The sequence below is a fragment of the Drosophila simulans genome, chromosome 2L (genome assembly GCF_016746395.2).
Source record: "Drosophila simulans strain w501 chromosome 2L, Prin_Dsim_3.1, whole genome shotgun sequence".
Lineage (NCBI taxonomy): Eukaryota > Metazoa > Arthropoda > Insecta > Diptera > Drosophilidae > Drosophila > Drosophila simulans.
In genome coordinates this window covers 2,276,453-2,298,262 of record NC_052520.2, presented here as the reverse complement: position 1 = coordinate 2,298,262, position 21,810 = coordinate 2,276,453, and the positions used below count along the sequence as shown (strand labels likewise).

Here is a 21,810-nt window from a genome sequence, read left to right as displayed (position 1 = left end):
CACTTGGTTACACATTGTTTTCCATTTTTGAATATTTCTGTTGAATTTGTATATTGCAGTACAAACACCGAGCTCGTGTTGTTCAGCTCTTCTGCCATACAAATAACTTCAGCCAGAACTGAGCACCCAGCATTCAAGGCGAATAGTTTGACCAATAACAACAGGGGCATTGTTGCGAGAACCTCCTGCACGGAGCATTTCAAGGACTTCACAAAGGAGCTTCGCTATCCTTTGACTGATGACATTTCTGGGCCTTAAATGGATACCAATGGGTCTAACGAGCTGTGGGACAGGTCAGTGCCACTCAATCTTCTGCGGTCAATCGCGGGTCAAAGAGCAGGTGGTGGGTGATGGGTGGTGGGTGGTGGGCGTGGCCATTGGCTAATTGGCGGCCGTAGTTCATTAGTGTGCGAGTCACACGTTGATTAGGCGGTTTGGATTCGGATGCGGTTGCAGTTTGGTGTCGCAACCATAACAACAATAACAATCAGCTGAAATTGATGGACTGGAAGCAGGATGCAAATGGATGGCACAAAGGTGTCCTTTGACCCGTTGCAATGCCTTTCATTGAGGCAGAAAGATAATGATGATGATGATGATGGCATACGGGTTAGCTTAAAGGGGTTACTAATATTTCTTAGTAGAAACCATAATATTAAATAATTTACTGAGTTATGGAATTAAATTTTATATGGTCATAATGGATTGACACGCTTGTTTAACCAAACCAGGCAATACTTTCCCCGTGAAATGCAAACAAGCCGCAGACAGCGGTGGACATAACTGGCAACAATGGCGTCTAATCTCGGCTTAAAACTTACGACAAAACTCCTGGTGAAAACGACACTGGACAAACCGAGTGCGAAACGAGCAAAGTCAGTGGAAAAGTCCCTGGGGAAGAGCTCATTCATCGGAGACAACGGGCAAGATGTGCTGGGCCCATAAATTAGCATCACTTAAGCGGCCAGATGAGAGTTCCTCCGGGGGGCGTGTAATCCTTTCAACGATTAATTGCAACCCAGCATCGGCTGACTCCTAAGATCTCGTTGACTGCGGCCCTGGAAATGTGAATATAAATGGCTAAATCAGACTGGGACGTACACAAATGTCATGTGGGACAGCTAATGATATCTACAAATCCCCAAACTCAATCAATTGTGGGGAGGAGAGATAAAATGGAGCTACACTGAAAAAAAAGAAAAGACAAATGTAGTTTTCGACTTTGGATTTATATCTTCATCTTATTGGCAAATAAATTGCTAGAAATCTTACTTCTTAGTTCTGTAAATCACATTCGATTGAAGGCGGAATAAATCGCATAAAAATAAGACCAGGAGAATAAAAGAGTCTTAAAGTCGTGTCGGGGAATTTTGACCTTGATTAACCCCTCTCGCACCGTTGCCAACTCTTTCCCACTGCCATAAATCGTTTTTATGGCTTTCCATTACGCTGGGCAACTGCATTACGTATACGTACGTATACGTAATGTGCCTTGGGCAGCCTTGCACTGGTAACCCATTTTTATGTACGCAATTTTTTTTCGCACTAGGCCACACATTTGTGCAGCCTGTCGCCAATCGGTGACTTATTGCATTTTCCCCCACCGAGTCCCGATTTTCCATTGCCATTTCCCCCGATTTTTCCCGCTTTTCCCCGCTTTGCGGACCCACTACGAGCAATGCAGTCAACTGAAAACGCACTGAGCAAATAAACAAAGGAAACGAGGCAAAAGTCTAGAGGAAATGCATTCTGCAAGGTGGATGGATGTGGGTGGAGACGTAAGTTGGGCGGATGAGGCGTTTTCCCGGCGTTTGGGGGGTTGGGAATCTTCCGAGGTCCGGACCTCGGCTTCATTTGCCTGCCAAAACGGATCTCTGGGCCAAAGTGAGTGTGTTCACCTTGACTCATTCGCGGATTTTTCCTTTTCCTCCATTTGCCGCGGCATCTTTCCCTGATTTTCCAGCGCCCTCCTCGCGTTTTCCTCCTTTACCGTTTGTTTGGCTTTGTTGATGCCGCTTTAACATTTTTAATGAGTTGCAGCGCAAAGAAGAAGGGTGTCCTGTCAAAGGATTAAAAGGACTGAGGGGGACTTGTAACATTTGGGGATCACAACTTTTACATTTCTTACAGAGAAAAAGAGTGAGAGCCGTTTCACAATGGTAAAAATCTCAGGAACAACTGCAAAATAAATAGATGTTCTATGTGCCACCCAACTGAATGTGATGGAAATTAAATAATTAGAAGTATATTTCCGGAAAAATAAAATGGAATGTTTGCTTAATTAAAGCATAAAAAGGATGTTATACTTTGCGAATAAACACATTAAACGACCAGCATATTTATATTTATTTCCCAGCCAGCCAACCAAACAGACATAAAATCGATTGTATGGCATTTCTTTGTGAAAATGATAAAAATGCGCCAATTATTCCGTACGTTTTCGGAAGTGTTAATTCAAATATCACTCTGGCAATTTAAATTCACTGGTTTTTTCTGCCATGTTCAACTAGCGTGTTTGTCTCGTCAATTGGCGGTGAGTGCCAGCGGGAAGCACTGCACTTCGCAGTGATATCGTGTCAGTTGCAATGCAAATTATTGCACTTAAAAGCACTGGAAAAAATTGAGTAAAAGCGCACGGAGCGAGCAGGAAGGGAAAAAATCACTTCACAGTGGAGTGAGTGACTGGCGGCGGCTTACGCATCGCTAAATATTAAAGTGGCAATGAATACAGATTGTCTCGTCAAAAGGCCGCAATCCCACTTCCACTGCGGCGAGCGCAGGACAATGAAACGGGGGACATGTGTGCGTGGCAGGACTGGCAGGACTCGCAGAAGGATCCGCCCCTGCGGAACACTTGAAGAGTGGATTGAGCACCCGTTTGAGGGGATAACTTTGATGCCTCAAAGCGATGTGAAGTGAAGTGAAGTGAAGTCCAGGCCAAACTTTCGACCTAAGTGATTCTTAGCCAGTTAATTGGATCAACTATGTTTGTTCAGCTTCCTGCTAGCTCTAATATGGAAATTTATGGGGCTAAAACTCGGACGTAAGAGGGCGAAAAGTTCGCCAGCCAGCAGCTGTTCTCCTCTGCCGGAAGTTGGGCAAACTTCAAGTTCAATGGCCACGTCTGCGTCCAGTTAGTTGGGGGCTTCAATGAGCTGCCCAATTAGGCGGCTCCATCTCCAGTCCACTAATCTTAAAATTCCACTCGAATGCCCGTACAATTCGAACGCTTTCGTGTCGGGCGCCACTTCATTTCAAGTGGCCAACGGCCTTCAAAAGAGCTTAGACCAAGGCCAAATCAAATATTTGACAGCCCGCAGGGGGCCAAAGTGCAAATAGGAAAAGCTGTCGAAAGGAAAATGTCATCCCTTGAGTGGCGGGCGATTTTCCACGACAAATTCAACGAGAAACCATTAATTCCGCCAACGGAAACATACAAATTCAATTGATGAAATTAATGAAAAGTTTATTTCATTTCCTCGTTTTCCTTTATGAATTCCGTTGCTGTAGAAAATTTCTGCTAATGGCAGAACCTGGATTTCTGGCTCAATTACAAAAAATTATGTTTGTGGAATGGCTGGACTGGCGAGCTAAGAAATTGTAGCCAGAGCTTAATGACATTTTAATTTATTTGTTAGTCACTAATGCTTGCGTCTTGGAGGTTACTGATGTTTTGCTTAAGGATACATTAATATTAAATGTAAGTTACTACATTTAAGAAACAAATATGGTGGCTTTTTTCGTATAAACCTTCTTGGAACGAAGTCTGCTCGAGTACAGCAGTGGTTACAAACTGGAGATGTTCAAAATACCCCGATTATACCCATCTATCCCCCGAACGAACAACTTCATTTGGAAATCAAGAGCTCAGCGGTTAAGCAGCTTACGAGGTGCCCTAAGCCTTATGGCCAAGGTGTTGGCCATCAGATCGAATGGCCGCAACGACAATTACATCTGCGAATGGCCCAGTAAATATCCGGAGCACAATTGGATGGCCATGGGACCGTGCCAAGAGCTAATAAGCAGCCTCTTTCGGATTGAGTTTCGGTGTGGAGGCCTGGAAAGTTCATTAAGCCGGTGTAAGTTAATTAAAACGCAAACAGGCAAATGGCAAATGATCAAAGTGCCAAAGACAGTGGTCCCGAGGGGCGGGAAAGTGGTATGTCGATGGTGTTGGCGGTGCCAGTGGTGCCGGTAGTACCGGTGGTGTCAGTGGGTCAGGCCCTGGGTGAGTGGGTGTTGCTATAATGGCAAATCACTTTGCACCGCAAACAGAGTCCACTGAACTGGCATTTGAAGCCTCCTCCACACGGGATACAGGCCCTGCCACATGCACTTGCCATGTTAACTGCAACATGTGTCAACTGGGTTTGCGGGCTTCAAAAAGGGTGGGGAGCTGCGGTTTCGGTTCCCATCCAGCATTCAGGGGCGGACAGAAGGAGTCCGGGATCCAGAGGATCCCCACCACCACCTCCACCACCAGCATCATCATCATCATCGACGCACACCTCGTTGACTCCGATGCCAGCTGAAATTTATTGGAGCACATCAATTCGAGACCCGCTAACTTCGCGCCGAAACTCGCAAAAGGCCCGACAACATGTTAATGGGTGAGCCTGGTCGAAAGTCCGGCTATCAGTTGGATGATAATTGCAGACACACTTCATCACGTCCTCACAAGCAATAAAATATGGTGAAGAGATAGGAGTTCTTGTATCTAATTTTGTGATGTCCCCGTGAAATATGTAGGATGCTGTTCTCGATGCTTTAAATGTTCCATTTCAGCCTCGTAGATTTTCTTATCAAGTGCAAGGCCTTTCGGATCATAACTCATCCTTAACGAAAGCCCATTTGCGGGGCAATTAAGAAACGAAACTATGCAAATTTAGTGTTCGGCGAAAGTTTGTACACTTCCCCAGTGCGGAAAGTGCACCTTTTGTGCGGCATCGTTTTTGGTCGCCCACAATTGTTGACTCTTGCATAAATTATAATTATTAAGTGCAGCAGCCACGCCAGCAAGAAAACCCAATTTATTATGCTTTGTTTTCCCTGTTTGCAGTGCCTGTGTTTCTTGTTTAGTTTTTCTACCCTCGGCTTGTCGTCAAGAGCACCTATAAAGCCATTTTAGTAAGCCATATTTTTTGTGACCCCAAAAGTGTGCTACATTTTTTGTTGCTTCTGCATCGATGCGTGCTCCAAAACACAAGTGGCACAAATAAAGCCAGAATGTGCGACGCGTGCAGTAACAATAAACAGTATTTAATTTAAAAGAGCGCTAAATAGAAATGTGAACAAATGTAATCATAATTAGCAACTATATACTTGGAAATACTTTTTATTGTTTTGTTTTTAATTCTAAATGCATCACTCAAAGCGAAAACTTCCCTCTCTTAGTATTCACCTCGCTCTTTGCGTGGGAAATTTGGTGAGTTTGCGTTCAGCTGGAAAACTCTCTTTTATTACTAGTGTGCGAGTGAAAGTCCGTGTGCGTGTACGTGTGCGAAGTGCGTTTGTGTGCGTTGGTGAATCTTTTTGCCGGTTTGTTTATCTTACATTTCAAGCATTTCGGTGAGGTTTTTTTATGCGCTTCTTTAGCCGGCATTTATAGCCCATTCAAAAGAGAAACAAAAGAGCGTGTGTTTGTGTGTGTGATTTGAGCTGCCAATTGATTGTTTTTGTATAAATTTAAGTGGGCGTGCATGTGTGTGAGTGGGGTCCTCGAAGGCAGACTGCAAATATTTACAAGAGCTTTCATTTGTCTGATTGATTTATTTAAATATTTATGTACTTTCTATTTTTGCACAGGGCACTTGTGCGAGTTGATACTGAGGGTTTTGTTAACTTGCAAAATCAACTAGAAAAGGAACGGGTGCTGCTCTTTTATTTACTATTTACATTCCATATATAGTGGTAGTGTTTGGTGGGATTTGAAACCAAGAATGGGGATAAAATTAGTATATTACAATTAATGTGCAACTTTATTGATGACAATTTGCGCTCGCGACATGTCCATTCGGTAAGCCATAATTAAATTGATGGCCCCTGGCAACCTCATAACCCACTTTAGAGCCTCACCGAGATACACTTGGACAGCAAATAGAAATATAAATCAACATGCTGCAGAGAACCATGTCTAGATGGCATGGTTGGACTGGGATAGCTGCCAGGGAAAAGGGAAAGTGGAAACTGGTCAGAGACCGGATGACCGGGCAATGGTCAGCGATAATATCTGGAAACTTTGCCCCCATAGCTGTGGGGCCAGAGGAGCCACAGAATGTGGGACACATGCTGGGGCGACGGTGGTGCGGCAGCCATAGAAGTGGCTCAATGAGACCCACTTGAACCAAAACCCCAACAAATGCGGCTGCGGGCAAAGATATTTAGTTATTTAGAAAACCGCAGAGTGCAAAATGCCCTCCGAATGTGCCAATTTCCCACTCCCCCATCGATGGGAAACAATTAAAAATTCGTGTCAAAATACGAAGAGGTGGCAAGAATTTTAAATGCATTTCAAGGTTTCTCCACCACACGCAATGTGGCACAGCGATTGCATGTGGCATGCACCCAGCACCATCAGTCATTTGAAGGGGTGGGTCTCATTTAGCGCAAATTAATTTTAAATTACACATACGCCGTGGTTTCCCATCCATCAGCAAGTGGCACCCTTTAATTAATTGCATTTGGTCCACCCGAACGTTTTTTCTGCGCCTCCCTTAATTATAATTAACAATTTTGAGCACTTTTGACCGTGGACTGGCATTAAAAAAGACAACTGAAACTGTCCTGGGGTCAAATAACTACAGACGATAAACACAAGCTCGAATGCCACATTACGTATACGCCATGTATTTTTAAACAACGTCAGCCGAGAGGCAAGCAAAGCACAAACAACTCGGAGCCGAAAACGGGAAATTGTGCAACAAATATAATAAAATTTATGGTTTTCAATTACTCACGAATTAAAGTGATGAATATCATCAAGAAAATTGATTGAACATGATTGGTTGTTTGTTTGCAGCACATCATTGATGCAGAAAAAATTAAAAGCTTGCAAGAAAATTAGTTTGGCCTGCACATGAGTGTAAAATTGAAATTAATAACACTCAAAGGATTACCAGCCTTTGACTTGTCGGCCGAGACCACTCCTTCTTACTCCCCCCGATTGCCTGGCATTTTTGAGTTGGTTCTTTTCAATTTTGCGGCACTTGACTTGTCGGTTTATTGACACGCCCCGCACACGTCAATCATTGAATGACAGACAGCCAAACACTCAACTTGGAGAGCAGATTGACAGACGTGTATCGAGAAGTCGGTGCTGCTGAGCTGCATCCTTCAGGTTTTTAGCCAGACATGCAGCTCAAGTGCAACTCAGGCCCGATTTCTGACGTCCGTTGTCTACGAATATTTTGTATTCAATCCAAACATTTGTCAAGCCATTCAGGCAGACATGTGATGTTGATGCCTGCCAGTGATTTTCGATTTGCAAAATTGATTCCATTTCATTTCGGCAGGGCATATGTTGTGGTGTATTGTTGTCGTCTTTTTGATTGGCGCATAATTCACTGCGAATGGGCTGCAAATTACCCATGAAAAGCTCAACATAATTCATCGACACTCTATAATTAAAGTCATCAGTAATTTAAATGCCAGACAATGACAGATGACAGGGGGTGAAAATATAATTATTATTTGACATCCACAGGCTAATGACTTTTGGTACATAAGACCATTGTGAGCACTGCAATTAGTGGAAAAAAATGTTGAAATATAAATATTCGATTTCAATAGTGGCTCTAAACGGCATTTTTGATTCGTTTTAACATCTAACTGTCAACCAGCTGGGCGAATGGTACAGATAAATTTCCCACTAACTGGAACTCCCGCGCTTTGCTGGCCATTTGTCACATTAAGTATACGCCGTGGTGCCACATAAATTGTCGCAGATAGAGTGTCTGGGTAAACGGATACTTTGTCTTGCTCGCATTTTAATTGAGTACATTATACCGCCGCCCGAGATGCTGAGAACCTTTTCTGAATATTAAACGCCATTAAGTGTCCCCCAATCGGCCATTTGGCCAGGACTTTTTCCCTCCGCCGCTGATTGATTGCCGGCCATTTCGTAATTAGTGACACATTTAACCATTCATTTGTCCATGTTTGCTTGTGGGCCAGCACATGTTTGCACACTTATTTGCCTGTTGTTGGCCTGTCTGCAGGACCAACAAATGCGGAGTGCAAACAAGCCAAGCTCGAGTGTTCAATTAACAGCAAATTCGAAAATTCAAATTGCCAACTTTTTCGTAAACTGCAATTTGTGCAAATATTTGCTGGGCCTTTCATTAGGGCCCAATTAAAATGCATGTAATAAACCGCAACAGCCTTAATAAACTTTAGCTGAGCCTATGGTTTCAAATATTTTGGGTATGCAAGCTATTTACTCGGCCACTCGATCGCCACTTAATTAAATTGATGAATGGCTTAGGACTTAAGGTATTTACACAATTTACTATGTAAAAGTAATTAAGGAAAAAGCTTTGCATGCAAATGCCACAAGTCACAAGCAATCATAAAAAATTATATTTTGAACTTTACAGTAAGTGAACCCCAGTTTAACCCCATAAATCATATCACAAATTTAATTATATATCCTAAATTCAATTTCTTTTGCAGGCTCCCACGATTCGTGGATAAACTATATTCCAAAATTTGCCATTAATCATCGATGTTCAAACGAAATTGCCTAGAAATCGCCAGCCAAGCCAAACAAGCTCAAACTCTTTGCATAAATCTCGCCCAACTTTTGCAGCCGTTTGAAATAAAAAGGGGAGCAGGACTAAAACTGTGCAAAAATTCAACGAAAATGGTGATATTCCACACTTTTCAGCTATTTCTTTTATTATGCCGTAACTAACCAACTCAACAGGAGCAAAATCTGGAACACTATTGGCCAAAAGGAGTCAACTTTGACAACGCTTTCCGTGCTCCATTCGCCGGATCCAGCGAAGCCAGTTAACCGCAATAATTTATGCCTTTGAGCCGTGTTTGAGTCAAAGTCTTTTGTCTCTGTGTGTGTGGTGTGGGTTTGCGTGGCCACATAATTTTGCCTATTAAAGTGAAACACTAACAGCGCTTATCATTACAGCAGAGCACCGGAAAAACAAGGCAAACAACAGCGAGCATCTCAGCTGCGTGGCGCATCCTTTCGTCGACGCCATTTTGTTTAGTTTATGCCGTGCCAGTGTGTGTGTGTGTCTGTGTGTTAGTGTGCTAGTGTGTGTTTGGGTGTCAGTATGCGGCTGTGTGTGTCTGACGGGGAAGTCCCTGCCTCGCACTTCCTAATGCAAAAAAGCGACTTTTCAGCACAAATTTTTAGCAAAATTAAAATATTTATGTTGCCGACGTGCTTAATGCCCGTGCTGTTTCGCCCCAAAACCCGTGCACCCACTTCCCCAACTTTACGCCCCCCTCTTGTTTAGTTTTCGGAGTGTATGGGTTTCCTGGTCGGGACTACGTGCGTGGTACGGATGCTAGCAATGATGAGCAGCGGTTGGGTACACTACCCGCGAAAGGGTATTGCATTGGCCTGCCACGAGTTTGATGGGAAACTCTAAGGAATCCTTGGAAAGTCCTTTAACGCTTGTCTAAGCCTAAAAGCCAATCTCAACTGATGAATACTCAGTCGTCACGAAAGATATATAAAAAAATACAGCAAGTGGCAAACTTTAAAGAAGAAAAGAAAATATTTTAAAATTTTTACTTAAAAAACATCACCATTAATGCCGTTCAGCTCATCCAGAGCATTTCCCATTCGATATTCACCATTTAATTATATATTCCTCTCCAGTTTTAATGTTGAGCTCCCACACACACACACACACACACGCGTATACGCTCACGCTCACCCACACTCACGCATCCTGGGGCAAATGCCCTGCATTAACTTCCTTCCTGTCCCGCTCTCTCTTTCGGCGTAAGGACGACACTGCCACTTAATGTTCGCGCTTTAGCAATATGAAATGCAGGACGAGGGTGCTCCGTTTTGCCACGGTTTCCGCGGCAAGCTGCAGTTGCTGCCATATTAAAAACAATATATTTGCGTCAACTTTCGCACTGGTCATTTATGGCCTTCAATGGCCATTAACTATTTACATTTCCGGCTGCACTTTGTGCTCTCACATGATTTACACATTTGCGGGCATTTTTAAAGTGTCATTAAGATGATGGAGCAAGAAACCGAAACCGGGGGAAAAAAGTAAATTAAAGCAAACGCCTTAGGCGTTGTTCCACTTATTCTGCAGATACTTGCTTGCTCTACCGGCCTTTATTTTTTCTGTATCTTTTTAACGCTTGCCCTTTACATTTCCCATTTGCTGTCTGCTCCTTGTTAAAAACGCTCGAAATTTATGACTATTCTGGGACCTGCGGCAGCTTGCGGCTGAAATGCTCTTAGATTTTTCCACTCTGCCTTCTGCGGTTTGCTTCCACTGGGCTCTTTTTGCCATCCATTGTCCTGGATTGTGGTCACAGGGTTTAAAGTTTAAGCAATTGCAGATTTGCCTTTTAATTGTTGCCCCTGTTTTGGTCCAGAAAGCAAGAAATACATTTGGCAAACTCTCGAGTTTGTAATGGAATTTCCAAATGAAAATGGTTTTTTGCCATTCCAATTTGGAGGCTAAACATTAAGAATTTTTTCTTAAGTGCTAAAAGAAATTAAAACTTGCTTAAAACAAACAAATTACACCATATTTTCTGATTAGGTTTGCAAATACATATTTTGTTTTGTTTTATTGAATGGAATTGATAGCTGGGTAAATGTTTTACACCACTCAAAGGTTGCTCCCATCGAAAGTTTGAGCAAAGAGCACCGAAAAAGAAGTTCTTTCAAAACTCTTGCTTCCAATTTTTCAGTCGACTGCATTTGATTTCATTTCATTTCTCAAGCCAGCCATGACAGATGGCAAATAAGTTGCCCATACGCCACGTTGTGCGGAAGAAAAACGCAGAACGAAGAGCAGAAGGAGCCGGCGGAGAAAACCTCAAGAAATTCAATTCCATAACAAATGAAGTGCAAAACAGATGTCCATCTGTTCACAAATGTAAGCTGCGAACTTTGGAATTGGGCAATGAAAATACAAACGGAAATTAAGTCGACTGCCAGCTGATAATAGCTAAAATATTCAATGTGATTTCTGACCTCTGGCTTTCTTTCTGCTCTATTTCTTTCTTTTTGTGTGTGTGTGTGTGTGCTGTCCAGTAACTTAAATTTAAACAACTAAAAGCGTGTGCCAAAATGAACAACAAAGCTGCTGCAACTCGCAGAGCAACAAACTAAAACCCACAAAAACCAAAACCGAATGTGGATGATGGAGAGTGTTTGTGTCGATGAGACTGCGGCCGCATTTCGCACAAATATTGACACATGTGCGGGGGCGGTTGGAGCTGCAATGACCCCCTGCCCATCCCTATAGCCAAGCCCCAGCATCCCATCCTGATCCGCTGCCCGAAAACACCACAAAAACCCAACCTGTCCCGGCCATTAGATGATTTATAGGTCAGAGATGCCAAACCGATGCCGAAAAGGAAAACAAAAGCGAAACCGAAATGAAATCGAGGTCCGGCAACTGCAACATCGATTGACAGGAGCTGCAGCTGAAAAGACTGATGCACTGAGAGAAAAGAATCAGCGAACTGTGCAAAGTTTTCGATCTAAATAGTGCTTATCGCATTGCAATTTCTCGCTCTGCATTATTCGGTTCCCCAAAGTTGAAACAGACACTTTACGGACGTGGCAACAAAGTGTTTTCCTCCGCTTTCCCATCCTTAGTCAGCAGTAATTAACGAAAATTGCTCTAATGAAAAAGGCTCTGGTAAATGTGGATTGCATTGACAGCAGTCAGGTATCGGGGTATATGGGGATATATATATTCGATTCCGCACATGTCGAGCCCGAATTTGACAGAGGGAAAGTGTTAGGTTCCACCGGCATTGTTCTGCGCGCTTCTATTGTTGATTAATAATTCAGCCGATGTCGGAACAATGGATTGGATGGATCCGGGTCAGGGTTCGGCCCAGTCTGGTCACTATAACGCAGCCCTGGGCACTGCCAGTTAAGCATCGATGTGACAGGCGATATGAAGGGAGCATCGCCATTGTTGTAGTTGAGATTTAATGTCTGCGATTCCAAAGGACTCGTTTTTAAACAATTAAGCGGGGTTGGGGGCACCACCTTAAGGTCTTAATCACTTCGCCATTGAAACCACATATATGCGATTAAGCAGCTTAAACAGCAGGAAGCTTAGTGTGTTAAACGAAATTCCAATATGACAGAGCATTTGAGGAATGTTTTATTACACCTTTCACTTTTGATATCAAGAAGCAATTTAAATATTCCAAAACGATTCACCCGAAACTTTCACTCAGTTACAATGTCTTACTGTCCTTTTCCCTTTTCCACTTGCCTCCGTTCACATTCCCATAGCATCCTCCTTCTACCCGCAGTTATTAACTATTCATAACTTTTTGAATTCAATTTTAGCAAGTCCTTGTCGTCCTTTCACACCCGGATCCAATCAAGGAATTCCCCTGGCTAGCACGGCGATCCCAGAGCAAGTAAGCACTTTAAGGAGTCATATGTAGCTAATGTGCTGGCAAAAGTTTGTGCGATCGGGACGAAAACGAAATGGAGACCTCGCCTGAATGAAGCTGACCACAGCAGGATATCGCAGGTGTTGGCAGGACATAAATTCAAATTTGTAACACAACTTGTTTCGGACTGTGGAACTGAAAGTGGCGGAAGTGCGAGCGGAAAAATTGAAATTAAAAACTTGTGCTGTTCGAGGGTATGACAATAACAAGGCACCCACATCAAGCATTTGTCCTGTCGGCATTTGCCTTTCACTCCATCTCCATTCGCCCTGTCTATGTATGTGAGTACAAATGTCCTTTGTGCATATGTGTGCGCCACTGCTGTATGAATATTCGTGCGGCACTCGGTCGTTTATTTGCTCGCATTACAATTACCAAAGGACCAAAAGGACCTCGCCGCCCGTACACGTACGCAATTTGTTTGCACACCTCCACCTCCAAGGGAACAGGACATAGGACACAGGACACAGGATGCAGGAGCAGCAGCAGGACTAGTGTTAGTTTGCCCAGTTACACAAACAAATTAATTTCGGCCAGACATTCGAAATGTTTAGCACATTGGGCAACGTTTGTAATTGAATATCGTTCGGGGACTCGACGAAAATTTCACAGCCAAAACACCAGCCAGTGTGTCAAATTATGCAAAACTAATTATGATTATGCGATGAGCATCGCATTGTCGATGGGCACGCCCACCGAAATCGAGGCCAGGATGTCACAATAATGCGTCAAATGACGCGTGGCCATTGCCATTCACTGGAGAATTCCATTACATGGATAAAAATATTCAAATAACATGAAAAACACGAAATGCCCTGCGTTATTAGAGCCAGCTAATTGGTGTTGTTCCAAATTATTGATGACACTGAATGATGATGACCGGGGCCTCAGCATTCCAAATAGAAACCTAATCTCTGTCGTAATAACGAAAATTGACAGCCTGCATTATGCAAATTGAGACTGGTTAATAATTTGCAAGTTCGCAATTATTTCGCAGACATTGTTGATTTGATCAATAAAAGATGGAGAATCTACAAAATAGCTAACATAATGGAAAGGAAGTTTAGCTACAAGATATCAATATCTTAATTAAATATTGTATTTAAATATTTTACATTAAATAGCAAATGTTTGAGTAATTAAAACGCATGCAAACAAGCATCAAATCAACTCATATTAGCGCACAAAAGGCACAAAAAAATAAAAAATATTTATTTACCTTGTTTATTACACTTTATTTATTTGCCAGCGGAAGTTGTGAAGCGGCGCCTGTGTGCAGGATATTAAAAGGACACGTAGTCATGCATGTAAAGTGCCGACGGTCACATATGGAGGCTGTCCTCGTGCTGCTTTTCACTCATTTCCCCGAGTTTTCCCCACACATTTGGGTCCTGGAAAATTATAAGCCCGAGAGGGCAATGGCTGGCCGAAAAAAAGTTGCGCGCTCATTTTTATTTTCGAGGTTTCCGCCGCAAACTTCTTTTGTGGGCTGTCAGAACGCTAAGTGTTGAAAGCGCCTTTGTGGGCCACAGAGAGAATTTTAATTAAAACTCCTAATGAATTTTTAACACGATCTCCGGCAGAACTTAAAGAGCAGGAGCGAAAAAGGAAGCCGGAGACAATCCCCGGAGTCAGCGAATTGCCTGCGGTTTCCTTGCTCCATCTCCTCGCTTTTTTTGTGGCTAAAATGATGACCACAAGAGCAGCGCCAAAAAGTCATCACGTGACCACACGATTGTGTGGTCAACACGTTGACCCCTCGATGCCTTTTGGCCCAGAGCCTGATCCCTCGCCCCCTATTCGGATTCCTTTCGGATCCAGTGCTAATGACATTTCAACTATTTTAATCTTCTCTCTCACTTGGCATTAATTAAATTGCAATTTCTTTTGCCTGTGGTTTTTGCCCATACTCGTTCAAGTATTTACACAAGGAGCGAGCACACTTTGCGGCCAAAAGTTGGGCAAATCCGCGAGGATAAGCCCCAACAACTTCCGATTAAATTGACAACCCAATTAGCTAAGGAGCCCCCGGATAGACCATAAATACTTCGAATATCCGGCGAACAAACAATAGCAGGAGATTGCATAAATCTCCAGTTGGAAGGGATGAAAAAAAAAAAATAAAGGGAAAGAAACGATTGCCAGGATAACGAAGCGCCAAGGATGCCGCCTGTCTGCATTAACCCGATGGCTGCTCTTGGCATTATTTAAAATCACAGAGCCTTCAAATTGCATTTTAATAGAATTTATTGCGCCGAACCGATTCCGCCAAACGAGAAAAATACCCAGAGCGGATGCGGAAAAGCACAAAAAATAAGGGGACTGCAACACTTGACTTTCCATGTTGTTTGAAGCAATAAAATGCTATTCTCAAGCAGTCGCATTGATATGCCGCCACTGGGGAAAATGGAGGAAAGCGCGGAAAATATACTCGGGATGCGATAACAATGCTAGCTCCTCCCAGCTGAGCTCCTGCTGAGGATAAGACCCGGGCTCAGTGCAGCGGAGCGCATCAATTCCGCCATTTCCATTTCACAATTCAAAATGCGGAATCCGTTGCCAGGACGAGAGATGCACAATTGCAACACAAATTATTACTTGGCTTCGCTCCAGAAGGCCTTAAATTACAATTTGCGAAATATATTTATACGTCTTGCACAGCAGGTTTCCCACGGGGGGAAACGATGAAAAGCGGGCAGCGGAAGGCGGAAAACTGCAGCCACAGGAAGCCATTTAGTTCGGCTTTTCACCCCCACGGCGTGGCCATAATTCTTTCATAAAAATCAACAGCCAAATGGCAACTGTTGTCTGTCGCCCGAAAGATAAACTTTGCTTGCCACTTTTGTAAATAATTTATCTTCGCTGGTCACCACTGCGTATGCTTGATAATCGTAATTACTGTAAGAGGTTCCCAAGAAATGGCGAAAGAAAAGCATTTTGCTGGGAAATTAATGGCTGGAACTCACAGCTATATTTGGACACCCAATTTGCTCTGAAAAGTATTTATAGCACCTAAGCAAAAAATATGTAAATTTAAATGATATAACCAATTACTATGCCAACCTGACTACGAATTTATATGCCTCTAAAATTGTATCAGCAAATATAAAGTCGTATGTAAAACGAAGGCGTGACTAAACAAAAATATCAAAATTACTCTATATAAGATAGTCTGAAATGGATTTTGTTAGTAGCCTGTGATCTCTACGCGGTGGTTGTAGAAAGTTTTTCTTCAAAATGCTGCTCAAAGGCTTTCTTCTATTATTTTCAATTGCTCAAATAGCAGCAGATTTCAAATCGATTGGCATTGAAGAAGCTCCCTGGCAGGCTTCGGTGCAAATAAACGACAAACATCACTGCGGAGGAGTGATATACAGCGAGGATATCATCCTGACCATTGCCGAGTGTGTGAGGAAGGCCAGGTTGGAATTCATCTCGGTGCGAGTGGGCTCTGCCCAGGAAAACGCCGGAGGCACTGTACTGAAGGTGAAGAAGATGAGGCTGCAAGTTCTTGGTCTGCGTCCCAATGATGTGGCCATACTCCTGCTGAGATCGCCGCTGTACTTACACGGAGGGATTCAGGCCATTCCCTTGGCCACCGAACTATTAGTGCCTGGAACGAATGCCTCCGTAACAGGTTGGGGTCAACTCTCTGCCTTGAATCCTTCGTCGAAAGTTCTACTGAGAGTCGATGTACAAATCCAAGATCAATTGAAGTGCGCGACGAACAATGCTCTGAAGGGCAGACTTATCAGTGTGGGCGAGATCTGCGCAGCTCCTGCGGGAGAAATTCCCTACGCCTGTCAAGGATTCGTCGGCGGTCCTTTGGTTGCCAATAATCGGCTGTATGGAATGCTATCCTGGCAAAGCGCCTGCGACGTCCTCAATAAATCTGGTGCCTATGCCAATATCGCGATGCTCAAAGTGTGGATTGAATCCACTGTCAAGCTTATAAATTTCTTAGGAATAGGCTAGAAGTCCGTACTTTTTTAAGCATATCAAAACCACCTTTAAAATATACGGTTAAAAAATCAAAAGTTTATTCTGCATAAAATTGGTCAATAAAACGCGCACACATCGTTTTTTATTTGCTGGTTTCGCTGCGAAATTGAAATTTAATTCATTTGCATTTTTTCTATGATCTGGGAGAGAGCGGCACAAATGAACATTATTAATACGGCCCATAAGCCCAATAAATGCTCATGATTCCCCCCGTTTTGTTCTCATTTTGGTTCCTGCTCTCGCTGGATGCCTGTGCATTTTTTATGGTTATGAGCCTCATTGTAATGGCCATTAAAATTGGCATTGTTATGACCGTTGTCAGCCATGAGCCATGAGGGGTTTGACCCACAGCGGATGCCAGAGCCACTAAGGCCAGGGATGCAGCTGGCGATCAGGAGGGGATTTTAAAACGACCATCTATGGATACAATGGATATTTAAGGAGTACATGGCTGTGTCTGGTATGTTAGCTTACCAATATAAGCTCATCTTAAAATTTCATTTTCTTTCAGTAATAATTATAATCTTATATTTAAAACTTTACCTCTTTTTCTCCATCTAAGACAAAAAAAACATAGTTTTGATTTCAGCCTGAATTGTTTTAAAATCGGCTTAACTGCAACCCTGCAACTCAAATCAGCGGGAAGAGCAGCATCTGCATTGTCAGCTTAATAATTACAACACACACACGCGCACAGAATGCCGCTCACACACACACACACACTTACGCGCACCACACACACTGACAAACAATGGCCGCTGCATCTGCGTGCAATTTGAACGTTGGGAAATTCGCTGGCGAAGTGAAAAACTGAAGGGAAAAACCTGCTGGAAAACTGGCAGACATTTGCACGTCGTCAGCGTCGACACATTAAAATAAATGAGACTTTTGCCTTTAAGCAGCTGCTCTTGTTGTTGCACATGTTTCTCTTGTTGTTGTTGCTGCTGCTGTTGTTGCAGTTGGACTTATTATTGCCGCTGTTGTTGCAGTAGCATTTCCACGTTTCTTCCAACGCCTTGAAAATTACACGCAAATTACAATGCATAACGAAGAAAGCTTTCACTGAGAGGAACTTCCTTCGCCCTTCGACTTTCGGTTCCTGCCCCACAGCCTCCGCCTCTCGCTGCCACGCCCCCCTGACCTCATTTACCCCTGGTTAACGGGTAAGAGGGGTGGGGGAGAGAAATAAGTTCCCCTGTCTGCTTAATTACATTGTAAAACTCATTGGCAGTCGGTAGGATTCATTGGCAGACACTGCGATCCGAAGTTTTGGGCTTCCCATGGAAATTGCACACCTTTTGTTGTCCCACTTTCTTTTGTGGTAATTAAATTGAACTTTTGTCTGCGGCTTTTTGACAGTTAAACGCATTTAACCATTCGACGAGGTGTACAATGGCACAAAGAGTCCTGTGTGACGGCTGCGGAAACTAAGTGGTAAATGCGGCTTATTCCCTCAGGAGTTGAAATTTTAATATTAAAGCCAAAAGGATTTTCACTTTATTCGTATTTCACTTAGCTTATGCCATATATTTCTGTAATTAAAATTTAATAGTTGCTTGTGCCTAATAGATTTTCCTTTTTTTTCCCTGAGCTTCATCAAGCAAAACCGCAACTAATTTAATATATTTATTGTAGGTCAACATTAAATTGAAATTTAATAAAAAAAACTGTTAAAATTGTTAAAATCATTTACATTGTAGCATATTTATTCATTAAAAAAATGACCTTTGGGAGGCCATGGGTTCAGTGGTGCAATATATGTAACCATCACGTACATCAGGACACCAGAGGGTCCCTTTTCCTTTTTTGCCAGCTTGTGGAAATTAAAAAAACCGAAAATGCGCCATAAAAATTCATAGTATACCTTTTTGGGCAGCCCTTATGATCACTTCTTCCTGCTGGGATTTTGTTGCAAGTGTGTGTGTGTGTGAATTTAAATTTTACCAATCTTTATGCTCTTGTTTTGACCGTTTCCCCATTTTGGCTGACTCGCTTTTGTTGCAGGCAGCTGAAATTTCTGTGGCATCACGCCAACCAACTTTGACGTGATGCCAGCAACACGTATACGTATCTGTCTGTGTGTCTATGGATATTTGCGATGGTGTGCTTGTCACTTGTTGACGGTGTGAAACTGAAGCCAACAGCGAAAGTCGCTTGCCGTTCGCCTGTCGCCCCTAAAAGTGGTTTATTGGGTTAACGGTTACGGTTACGGGGTCTCAAAAATATAGCTCCTGCCGCACGGAAAGTGGCAAGTCGGAAAATGTTAAGGCTCTACGAATCAGTGGAGGTAGAATACCGAAAATCTGATTTCACAGAGATTTTAATAGGTAAATTTCAAGGAGCAGCAATTTTCAAAGCAGCAATTTCAAGGATGGTAATTAAATAACAGGCTTTTTACGTTTTTGTTTATTTAAAAAGTCTAATTACCAGTAGTTTGATCTGAACGATCTGAACTCAAAATCAATAAAAACACGGCCTGGAAATTAAATCATAAATATTTTTATCTCCATCAATTCATCAACAGTACGCTAAAAAACAGTCACCAAAACTGCGGGCGTAAAAAATTCCATTTTAATTTTCATGCCCAAGTGACAAACAGTCAATCAAAAAGCAGGCTAACTCGGCGGAGGTCAGAGGTCACGGGGAGAGGAGAGGAGCTTGCTGCTACCATAATTTCACCTTGACACCTTTGTGACCCGTCACCACCCGCTGCTCATCCACGCCCCGTTGATATTTATGGCAGAAATTTAAAATTAATGATGTGTGACGCGAAATTGTCGCCAAAATAAACGGAAAAAGCTGAATTAATATTAATAAAAAAGGGAAGTCGTGATAACGTGCGCTGGTGAAAGCGAGGAAAGTCTAGGAAAATACAGCACCAGCCACCAGTCTCTTTAACTTCATATACAAAATAATTCCTACAAAATTCTCGAAATTACTATGAATATATAAAATAAAATGGAGAATGAAAAGAAAGACCTGACGGCAGTGAAATGTCCTTTGCAGAAAATTCAGCACAATGACGCTACGTTTGTTGGTTGCGATTCAAGCAATCGTGATTTGGAGAAGTGCCGCAGCTGCCTCACTCCCTTCTGCCGTAAACCCATTAAGATTTACCATAATTCCCGGAATTATCTAGCCTGCGAGGTCCAGAGATCACAGTCTACAAATTCCATTAGGTCACTGCCAGTCAAATTTCCATCAACACCAAAAAGATCACTTACCACAGAAAAGGATAATGAGTCCCCGTGGTCGCATGGTAAAAGATGTTTACAATGCGCAGCTCCCAAGTGCAAAACATACTCCAGAAGTTCCATTCAGTCTAAAAAGCTGAAAAAAGATAAGAATTCTGTGTTAAAGGAATTTGAAATATACAAAATGCCCAACTTCCGACGCAAGCCCATACAACAAGCCATACTAAGGGAAACCAATAAGTATCGAAGGCTCCACAACGCCAATCCCCTGAAAATGGATGAAAAACTTTGTTCCTATGCACAGGATTGGGCAGATGTATGTTTAAATATAAGTTAATATAAAGCATTTTAATTTAAACTGGATTCCCCCAGCATTTGGCTGATCAGAATAAACTGGAAACTCGACCTAATCCTCTTTATGGCGAGAATATAATGTGTGTCCGGAGATCCAAATTCTCCGTGGATCAAATACTGAAACTGTGGTACCAAGAAAAGTACAACTTCGATTATTTAAAGCCAGGCTTTAATTTGTACACTGGGCATTTTACCCAGTTGGTTTGGAAGGAGTCGGAGTTCCTGGGAGTGGGCGTGGCATGCGAGTGGGTTCATAATATTAAGTCGTACTAACAATAAGCCGAGACTAACTTAATTTTACACATAGTGTTTCTTCCATTTGGATTGTGTGCAATTACAATCCGCCTGGAAATGTGAGCGATCATTTCAGGGAAAATGTCCTGCCTAGAAAATTCCTTCTACTGAAATCGGATTTGGATGCCGAGGAAACTAGTAAATCGAAACATCACAATCTAAAATAGAAAATGGTAAATAAAACAAACAAATACTGGACCTAGATTACGCTTTTATTATGCTTAAAATTTTGATCAAAAAAACCCAGAGTTATTGCTTGGGCGGCACATTATCCTTGAACAAACCCACAACATTGCCGGGAGGATTGTAGTTGCAAACCACCCAGGTTCTATCCGCTCTATTGGAAGACATGTATGAATAGGATTACCATATAAGCCACTAGACTCACTTTCTAGCCACACCCGAACCCATTTCCACCGACGACTTCCAAATGAGCTGAGTGAAGTGTCCAGCGGTGGGCACAAACTGCGCCTTGTTAAAGTCGTAGCTATTGATTTCCCGATACCACATTTCCACCGGCAGATCACCGGTCACATCCATTCCACCGGAGAGGAAAATGTTTTCGCCGTACTTGGGATTGGGTCTGTGCGCCATTGTGTTCTGATCGCGGAGATGCTGGAAATGGGTACAAATTATTATAATATCTAGAATACACTTTATATCTCATCCCACATTGGCCCATTCCTGAGCCAGCTTGTTGAGTGCAGCATTAATGGTCACCGCGGGACAGCCGTGCATTGCCCGATATTTGTTGGTGGTATTGAAGACCTCCTTCAGGAAGAGCTCGTTGTTGCCCTTGGTATCCTGACCCCTGGGACCTGGTGGGCGCTCGTGGGTTTTGGGAATGGGCGCTACGGGTCTCTTCGCCATATTTCCTTGGGGGTTTGCCCAGTGCCGTGATTTAGGTAACCAAATTTACGTATGCCTAATGACTTTTTAAGCTAGCTAGCTTGATCAACATTTTTGAAGATAGGATTGTGTTATGTAAACGGGGCAGTCACTTAAAATTTTCACTGAGTTCCGAATAGCTCACCCATCACTCACAATGTTTTGTTTACAACCGAAAACCCTTTTTTCAACCCGCCTCATAATCTGGCCTAAACATCGGGATTAGCATTGTGATTGATACCGCAAACACAGGCTGTGGGTGACGGGTTCACAGGACGGGCGTGTACATCCATTGACGGGAATTAGACAGACTGTATCACACATCCTTCTTCTGCATCTGCCGATGGGATTAACCAACGTGACGTATGAGTGATGCATGTCGCTGGGTTTGGTTATTAATGAGCCGCCGATTCTTTCGCAATCCAGCCATTTG

At 42.8% G+C, this 21,810-nt stretch overlaps 3 protein-coding genes and 1 long non-coding RNA gene across 4 annotated transcripts; 3 read left to right on the top strand and 1 right to left on the bottom strand.

The window, feature by feature from the left end:
* The first annotated feature begins 5 nt into the window (after positions 1-5).
* Positions 6-10,609, top strand: LOC27209254. Its single transcript, XR_006541802.1, has 3 exons — positions 6-293; positions 8,671-8,863; positions 8,924-10,609. It is a non-coding gene; the product is annotated as an uncharacterized LOC27209254 (long non-coding RNA).
* Positions 10,610-15,828: 5,219 nt separating this feature from the next.
* LOC6730687 (trypsin alpha) lies at positions 15,829-16,856 on the top strand. The gene has a single exon (XM_002077821.4). The coding sequence runs from the start codon at positions 15,883-15,885 to the stop codon at positions 16,618-16,620; it is 738 nt and encodes a 245-aa protein (XP_002077857.1). The 5' UTR covers positions 15,829-15,882; the 3' UTR covers positions 16,621-16,856.
* Positions 16,857-19,525: 2,669 nt separating this feature from the next.
* On the top strand, positions 19,526-21,104 carry LOC6730686 (repressed by EFG1 protein 1). The gene is made up of 3 exons (XM_016179169.3): positions 19,526-20,157; positions 20,214-20,440; positions 20,503-21,104. The coding sequence occupies exons 1-3, from the start codon at positions 19,606-19,608 to the stop codon at positions 20,654-20,656; spliced, it is 933 nt and encodes a 310-aa protein (XP_016023118.1). The 5' UTR covers positions 19,526-19,605; the 3' UTR covers positions 20,657-21,104.
* Positions 20,681-21,478, bottom strand: LOC6730685 (Golgi-associated plant pathogenesis-related protein 1). Its single transcript, XM_002077819.4, has 3 exons — positions 21,162-21,478; positions 20,878-21,104; positions 20,681-20,826 (listed from the first exon to the last, which is right to left on the bottom strand). Exons 1-3 carry the CDS (start codon positions 21,357-21,359, stop codon positions 20,739-20,741), a joined length of 513 nt encoding a protein of 170 aa, XP_002077855.1. The 5' UTR covers positions 21,360-21,478; the 3' UTR covers positions 20,681-20,738.
* Between the last annotated feature and the right edge of the window lie 332 nt (positions 21,479-21,810).